Below are 8,479 nucleotides of genomic sequence, written 5' to 3'. Positions count from 1 at the left end.
GGCCAGCTCAGGGGAGCCGGTGCGGGAGCCGATGGGGCTTTGGGTCAGAGGCGAGAGCCGGGAGGGCTGTAGCACCACTTGATGTAAACTGGGCTCAGTGCGCCTGGCCTGCCGGGGGCTGGGCCGGGGCCGGGGCTGGGGCTCGTACCACCGAGTGTCCAGGCCCAGCGCACTGGGGCCGCCGTGTGCCCCCGGCTCGGCCGGCTCGGGGTAAGGCAGCACGGGTATGCCCATGCCTTGGCTGGTGTGTCTCAGCTGCCCTTGACTCACGAGAGGCTGCACAGGCCTGTCCTGCCACTTGGCGGTGGGGGGCACTGGGGCGGGGCCTCTGCCTGGCGATTTGCCAGCCCAGCCCTTGGGCGCCTCCAAAGACAGGATGCCTGGGTAGGCTGCAGGCACCTGCAGGGAGGCGGGCGGCAGTCCTCGGGGGAGGCCGGCCGCAGGCTGCAGGCTCTCACCCACTTCACAAGGGTGCAGCTGGTGGGGGAACATCATGGCCGGGGTCTCTAGACCCCCGAAGGGGAACTCCGGCCGGCCCCAGGGCTCTGGGGAGCGCCCACCCGTGGGCGTCTGAGTCAAGGGCAGTGTGCTGTTGGAAGCGTTCTCTCCATTCTCCTCGGGGATGGTGGGGTGGCCGAAAGGCCCCTCGGCGTGCAGGGGCGGCGAGGACATGACGGAGCTCAGGGGGCTGCCCACCTCCGGCATGTAGAAGGGAGGCGGCTCCACCTCCCCTGGACTGCTGCTGCTGAGGTACCCATAATACTGGCCGTGCTGGAAGGGCCGGGGGGCGGGCGGGCGGGCTTGACCGGTGGCCTGCAGCCGGCTCTCCAGGCCACCGGGGCCCTCCAGGCCACGGGGCTGGAACCGAGGGCTGTATGCTGGTGGTGGCAGGTAGGACTCCTGGCTGGACGACAGAGGGGTCAGCTGGGACTTGAGGGCAGCCACGGACGCGGGCACCAGCGGGTCCTCGTTCTCCTCGTCCGACTGGCGGAACTCGGGGTACATGTCGGTCTCCTCAGCAAAAGGGAAGCCCTCGATGCGCCGGGCCTTGGCAGAGGGCTCCACCTCAGAGGGGTCCATCACGAAGCGGCCATCAGGGCCCCTGCTGATGAGCTCGATGGGCGTGGTGGCCTCCGCCTCGGCCTCCGCCTTGGCCACACTGTACTTCTTGCTGCTGATGGCCCTCTTGGTCTTCTTATACAAGGACAACTCCTTCTCACGCGAGGGGCTCAGCATCCTCTTGGCTGCCGGCTGGCCCTGGTCATCGGAGGACTCGGACGGGGCACGGAGCGTGCGGATGCTCTCAGGGCTGACCTTGCCAGAGGACAGGCTGGGGACAGGGAGAGAGCAGACGGCGTGAGGGGGTCTTGGAGGACATGACTTCTTTCTGTTCTTCCCGCCAAGTACCTGAATCACTTGGCAGGGTGACAGTGAGGAGGAACGGCAGTGGGGCCACGTGTTCTGGCATGAGATACTCTGCCTGGCTCTCAACTGGCTAGGTGGGCGCTGTCCGTTTTCCAAACGGACACCCTGTTCCTACGCTTATTCCATCTGCTACTACTATTTGACACTTCTCTCTAGTCACACCTGCAACTTGACTCCTAGATTGCTCAAGAAATGCAAGCTCCTTTTACTATTAACTTAACCAAAACATATAAAGAAGATACATCTGTTAGGATGTGGGAAAAGAAAAAACATCAAAGAAATATATTCTAAAGCCAAAGAGAAACAGTTCATCTGCTCTCTTGAGTTGTCTGCTTCCTCTGTCAGTGTGGACAACTTGAAACTACCATGCAGATCAATTAAGGTGACAAAGCTAAGCGAGCCCCCCACCCTCCACCCCGGACAGCCGTGCCCTCTCCTCCTGCGGAGGCCACTTACGGAGACTCCAGGCTCTTCCTGCAGTGTGTGATGGAGAGTGGAGGGTCTAGAGGGAGAAAGAATGGAGCTGGCTGAGGCTGATGCCACAGAGCCCACCCCAGCTGTCAGCAGGGCCCAGGGCAAAGCCCCGAAGGGAAGCGGCCCCCAGGCGTCAGAAATCGCTCCATCCAGGATCCTGCACCCCCACCACTCCACCCTCATTCTGGTCCCAGCCACCTCTCCCACCATCAAGGCAAGTCCCGCTGGCAGCTCTGCCCACGAGGTCCGGTTTCTCTGTTTTCAAGGCGACACCCACCTTTCTTGCGCTTGAGCTTCCGCTTCCGCTGCTTGTTGACAAAGCAGGCGGCCAGGGTGCTGAACAGGATGGCTGCGGCCAGGAAGCAGATGGTGGCCACAATGCCAGCCAGGACCGGTCGAGCCAGCCCCTCGTCGGTCAGGTCCGGCTGCGGGAAGATGTCTGAGGGGATGGGGGTACGGGTGGGGGTGGAGCACAGGTGAGACTCTTCCCTCCCCCAGGGCCCCAGGTGCCTCTCCGCCTGCATAGGATCCACATGTCTAAGGCTCTGCCCTAACACTGAAGAGGCAGCCTGGTGGGAAGAGGTGGAAGGGCATCAGGAAGCTGAGGAGTCACCACCTGTATCTCCTCCCCATGGGGCAGCCTCTCCAGGTGATGACCAGGCCATCACTCACCTGATGACCTCACCAGGTGCCCTCACCAAGCAGCACGCTCCACCCGGAAGCCACGCCCAGTTGACCGGACACTGCGGGAGCCTAAGTATCACATGGCCACAGGGACTCCCGCCAGCCTCTCTACAGGACCAGAGCCCAATAGGGTGACTGCAGCACCACAGGGCTGTCACTCCAGAATGCAGGCTCCCATTCTACCATGACGGTGCAGGTGGGCAACCCCTGCAGGGGGTCAGCACGTCCTGGCCATCACAGGCACATGCTGGCGTGGACAGGGCCATCAGACAACATCCTGTACTACTGGCAGAAGGGCCCAGATCCACAGAGCTTATGACAGACAGTGGGATTGGATGGGTCCCCAGGATCACACATCACCCAACAGCTCATTAGGAAGTGCCACCCCGCAGGCTCATCAAAGGGAAGCCCACATATCTTTGATACATTTGGCCAGAATCCACTCCCATGTCGATGAGGACATGGATTAAAACAACCCAGATCATGCTGAGTAGAAAAAGAGGGCTCAGCCTTTACAAGCAGGTGGCTGAAAGACAGGGAATGCTGAAGCAGTTGGAGGACGTTCACCAGGGACTCTAGCCACTACTGGGAACCAGACATAAAGCCACTGAGCAGAACAGTTCACGAGAGGTGCCCCCAAACCCTCAAGTCCTCTACCCCGGCCTGGGCTGCAGCTCTCCCCCAGATGGATGCCAAGACAGAAGTGTGCTGGGCTACAGCAGGCACCTCGGAGGAGAAAAAAAACAAGACCAGGTTTCCTAGGGGATCAGTGGTTAAGAAGCCACCTGCCAGTGTAGGGCTTCAGTGCCTGGTCAGCGAAGATTCCACGTGCTGCAGAGCAACTGAACCCGGGCACCACAACTACTGAGCCTGAGCTCTAGAGCCCAGGTGCTGCAACTACTGAAGTCTGCATGCCCTAGAGCCCATGCTCCACAAGAGAAGTTACAGCAATGAGAAGCCCGCACACCACAGAGAGTAGCCCTGGCTTGCCACAAGTAGAAAAAGCCCGTGCAGCATCAAAGACCCAGCACAGCCAAAAACAAAAATAAATGAATTAAAAAAAAAAAAGAAACCAGCCCCACAGTGCCTAACACACAAGACAGAAGTGTGTAAGGCTCGCTTCCCTGCCCACCCCACCGTACCAGCATCTCCAGGAATCCCAAGCATGAGCTCGTCGGGCCCCCTCCTGCCCCCTGCCTCCAGGGGGCCCTGCAAGCACTGCCCAAGGACATGTGCCCCAACTTGATCGCTAAGCAAAAGCTTCTTCCCAAACCGAGGGAACCACTTCTGGGGGAGGGATCTGCTACTTGGCAGGGACTGTAACTGGAGAAACATGCGTAGAATTGGGACCAGAGCCAAGAGAAAGGAAGATAAATGGAGACAGTGCTAGGGACTTGGCTTTATTTAGCCTGAAAAAAATCTAGGGAGAGGAAGGAGCAGAGGAAAACAACACCAAACAGCAATTTTCCAAATGAAACACCCTAATTATAAAGCTGCCTTACCAAGAGGCATCGGTAAGCACCGCTGACCCGTTTCTGTCTCTTTGCTCCAATTTGCACCCCCCACGTTACCCCACAAGTGGATAACACCAGAGGAACAGAAATTTGACAGCAAAAGGACTGAAGTTCTTTTTGACTGTTCTAATGAGAAGGTTAGCTGGATTTCCTTCTGTGGCTACCACAGAGAAATGGTCATGAATTCGGCTCTTCAGGTGGAGAAAGCCTACCCACCTCAAGGTCATGACACAGAGAGTCAGCTGGCGCCCCTCCTCTATTCCGGCTCAGCCTCTCCCCACACGAGCTGGTGTGCCGATGCGGCCCCGACCCCAAGTACCTGTGCTGGAGACGCCGGCAATGTTGCTGGGCTCGCTGATCAGATCCTGCATGACGGCCAGGACCCGGAACTCGTACCACGTGTCCTACAGCCCCAGAGATGACACCCCGTCAGCCGCGCAACCTGTCACAGCCACCAGTACCCTTCCCAGCTGACCCCCCGCCCCTCCCCCCACCACCAACTCTGCAACTTGGGCTATCTGCCAATTTCCATGGGATAAATACTCAGACTGTGATAGATTCCAAGCTATACGTGTGAGGTCACTGAAAGCAAAACTATAAAGAGATGCAATGTGGGCTCTTGGGACCAATCCCAGCTCTAGAGCATCCAGGGAAGGGAGAAAGGAAGAAGGGATAAATAGCAGGCACATGTGCGATAAGCGGCTGCCTCTCTCCAGCTAGAGAGACGCCAAGGTATAAGGGGAGTCAGCTGGGAAAAAAATACCATGTTCTCCAGGGGCTGAGAACTGCTGAAGGAGGGCTCCCACCCTGGGCTGCCCATGTCGGACTCCAGCCCGCCCTGCGCTCCCTGGCTTTTGGCGGCATGTGGAGACCCCTCAGGGCTGGCCCTGAACTTGCAGACCTTGCCCAAACCCTGGCAGCAGCCCTGGGAGAGCAGGAGTGCAGGTGTGGCAGTATGCAGACAGCCTCCCGACACCTGAGCTCCCAGTGATTCTAGAAGCAATTCACGATCACTTCCAGCAAACACCAGGCTCCGCACCTGTGATAGGTCCCTGGCAAAGAAGTCCAACTCGGTGCCAGGAATGCCATCGTCCAGTGTCTCCCAGCGCTCTCCGACGCGGAACTCCAGGATGTAGCGGTCGATGGGGAAGCTGTGGTTGGCAGGTGGGAGCCAGGACAGGAGCACGCCCTGCTGGGTCCGGTTGGCTGTGAGGCACCTCGGTGGGGTAACCAGCACCAGGGGTTCTGGAGTTGTGACAGGGAATGCTGCAGGGCGGGGGGAAGATGATGAGGGGGTTGCTGAGGCTGCTGAACCCCCTCTACCCACGTGTTCCTGCGGCACAGGGACCCCAAGGCGGTGAGGGTCACATCCCCTGGGAGCAGGCGTCAATTTAAGGACCAGTCACATGAAGAGCCCTCCTGATCCAAAGGAAGGAGGCCGGGCAGCGGGCCTGAGCTTCCTGATTCTATCTCCAGAGCGCATCCAACAATACTGACGGACGAGGGATGGCATCATGGCCCTCACAGGAAAAACATCAGGAACCACTGGCAACTAAGGTGGTATCTTTAAAAAGATACTTTCGTTCCCTTCCGGAGGAGGAGGAACACCTTCCCTCAGCACTGCCCTGTCCCTACAGTCCCCTCTGGCCCAGGTGGAAAGCTGGCCCCCATGGGGGGCTCTCTGGGGCAGGGTGAGCCTTCCTCCACAGCTGCCCCCTCGGTGGCAATAAAGGACCCCGGGCAACACTGGTGTGGAGCTGCCCGGTCACGGCTGCCCTCGCTGGCCACAGACAGGGGACAAATGCAACAGCAGCCAGGAGGGCACGGCCCCTCCCGGGCCCCTGGGTCAGGAAGGAGGAGATGGGTGCACGCCTGCCACCAAATGAGGCTGGGGGCCAAAGGAAAGAACCAGCAGAGAACAGGAGGAGGAGAAAGGACCCCTAATCCCCCTACAAGGCCACAGGAAAACGGAAACAGGTGGTCAGCCATGAAGGATGAAACCAAAGCTCTTCCATCCACCCGAAGACACATGAGGCTGGCCCACAGGGCCCAAAGTGCTCAGCCAGGGTACTCTGGTCCAGACCAACCCCAAGGGATGGTGGGACAGACCCCTGCTGCGTCATCAGTGACGGTCATAGAAGGCACTTAGCAAGGTGCCTGCACAGAGCGGGCAAGAAACGTCTGCTCCATCCCAGCTCCTCCAGGAGTGCCCGGGCCCGGCCTCACCTAAAGTGTTCACAGTGACCACCTCACTGAAGGCGCTGGTGCCCAGTTTGTTCTGGGCCAGGACACTGAACTGGTACGCTGTCTCGGGCTCCAGGGCTTCCACCAGCAGCCAGCTGGGTCCCAGAGGCACAGGCAGGGACAGCCAGTCATGGGGCCCAAACTGTGCCCGCTTCATCCTGCCCAAGAGGGAGAGAGGATTGGGGACAAGAAGACGGGGTGGGTTACACTGGAGACAGGAGAGGGCACACAAGTGCTGGAGGTGGGGGGCACCCTGGCCTCCCCAGGTTTGAGGTCAGGAACAGGCTGTGACCACTCAGCTATGGCTGGCCCTGTCCCCATGAGGCCAGGTCCCTAGCCACTGCTGGTGCCTCATCTATGAAAGGGGACCCTTGGCATTATTGACGCTCAAGAAACTGGTCGAATAACCAGTTGCATTCTGAGAGAACCTCACCCTGAGCAGAGTCTTAAGAGTGGCCCTGCCCTGAGAGCGAGGACACTGGGAACAAGGCAGGTGCTAAAGTGGGAGAGTAACAATGAGCACCAGCGGGACCTGAGGGGAGGCCAGGTGCCCAGCTGCCTGGCTGCTCTGGGATGGTCAAAACTGGCCTGCCTGCGTGACCCAGAGGGCTTGCTCTGTTCAAGCAGGCTGGTGTCACTGAGGAGGAGCTGGGCACAGGACAACAACAAAGAGCGTTTCCCCACAACGGGGACAGGATTCTAAAGCCTTCGGGGTTAGAAGTCACCAAGGACAGCTGCACTGTGGGTGCAGAATGCTGGAATCCAGGGAGAGGTCAGCCCCTGCCCTGCAGCCCGCCACACTCCCCACCGGCCATGAAGCCTGTGCCCAGGCGCACTGTCCAGTGCCACCACGGGGAGGGGACGACTTCCCGTTGGACTGGCCGTGCAGATCAAGGACCCCCGTGGAGGCCAGGTCCCTACACACCGATGGCTCACAGTTGCCTCTGCCCAGGAATTAGAGCCAGGGCAGCAGAAAGCACAGCAAAGAGAAGCCAGCATCAAAGGTCAGGATGGGAGAGCTGGAGGCAGGCAGAGATAAGGGGGGAAAGAGCCCCCTAGCCCAAGACTGCCCCTCCCACCCGGCACCCCAGCAGGCAAGCAGGGTGACACAGCGAAGCAGAGCCACAGGCAGCGAGGGGACCAGTCCATGCCCAGACCTTCTGCTCAGGCCTCCCCGAAGGTGGCCACATGCCCTGCCCTGGCCACACAGCCCCCTGGCAGTACCTCACCTGCCCCATGGGGGTGGGACGGGGTTCGCTTCAACTCTGAGCCCCCCCAAGCTCACCACCTAGGTCCGGTTTGTGTCCAGAACTCAAAGCCCAGGTACTCAGAGTCTAGGAAACAGGCCAGGTCCCTCTCAACCTCCCTTGTGCTGGAAGTCCACGGAGGGCTCTGCCTGAGTCTGTCTCCTCCTCTCCAGGCCTGGTGAGCCTGGGGCAACACGCACCCTGAGGAGACAGGTCTGGAGAGGAGGAGCTGAGGCGCACCCTCCCTGATCAACAATGTCGCCCCTAGTGCAGGTGGCCAGCTCCGGGCTCGGGAAAACCCTAGGTGAGTGTGGACCTCAACCGAGGGCTCTCCTCCCATTTTTTCTACATCTTCTGTCCTTAGCCTGACTCACACATCACTGAGATGCCAGTCAACCCCAAGGTTTCAGCAAAGATCTCCAATCACCGCATCTCACCAAATGAATGTACAGCCAGGTACAAAGGCAATGGACACACAATCCCAGAAAGAAATGCCCATGTGCAGACGAGGGCAGGAAGGTGAGCGCCACTTCACACTGGTTTCTGGAACCATGGGGGAAGGGTCAGGATAAAGCTAATACTAGGCTTGCAGCTGGGCTGTCTTAGGATGCCCAAGATCAGGAGTCTCTTCCAGACTCCAGAGGACAGAGGAACCTACAGGAGCGAGCCAAGGATACGGAAGGGCCGCAAGGTCAGCTGAGGACACTCACCACAGGATGGTGGGCCATTCGGGCCCCGGCATCATCCCAGACGCCCCGCCCACAGAAGCCTCGTCACCAGGCAGCACCACACCCGCCATCCAGAGGAAGGTCAAGCGGGCAGAGATACACACCCTCCTCATAACCTGCCCCCCAAGCCCTGTGGACTGATGAGGGAGGGATAAGCAGAGAG

General features: G+C 59.5%; 1 protein-coding gene across 1 annotated transcript in view; it reads right to left on the bottom strand.

Moving 5' to 3' along the window:
* IGSF9B (immunoglobulin superfamily, member 9B) overlaps nt 1-8,479 on the bottom strand; it is a 42,615-nt gene that overhangs the window by 11,450 nt on the left and 22,686 nt on the right. The window contains exons 13-18 of the mRNA XM_010844722.1: nt 6,324-6,499; nt 5,137-5,363; nt 4,417-4,501; nt 2,177-2,338; nt 1,882-1,927; nt 8-1,330 (exon numbers count right to left, since the gene is read on the bottom strand). Coding sequence (XP_010843024.1) covers nt 8-1,330; nt 1,882-1,927; nt 2,177-2,338; nt 4,417-4,501; nt 5,137-5,363; nt 6,324-6,499 — 2,019 coding nt within the window. The remainder of the gene's footprint in view (nt 1-7; nt 1,331-1,881; nt 1,928-2,176; nt 2,339-4,416; nt 4,502-5,136; nt 5,364-6,323; nt 6,500-8,479) is intronic.

This window comes from Bison bison, unplaced genomic scaffold (assembly GCF_000754665.1).
Source record: "Bison bison bison isolate TAMUID 2011002044 unplaced genomic scaffold, Bison_UMD1.0 scf7180017864205, whole genome shotgun sequence".
Classification (NCBI taxonomy): Eukaryota; Metazoa; Chordata; class Mammalia; order Artiodactyla; family Bovidae; genus Bison; species Bison bison.
The sequence above is the reverse complement of the archived record's forward strand: the minus strand, read 5'-3'. Positions and strand labels throughout refer to the sequence as shown.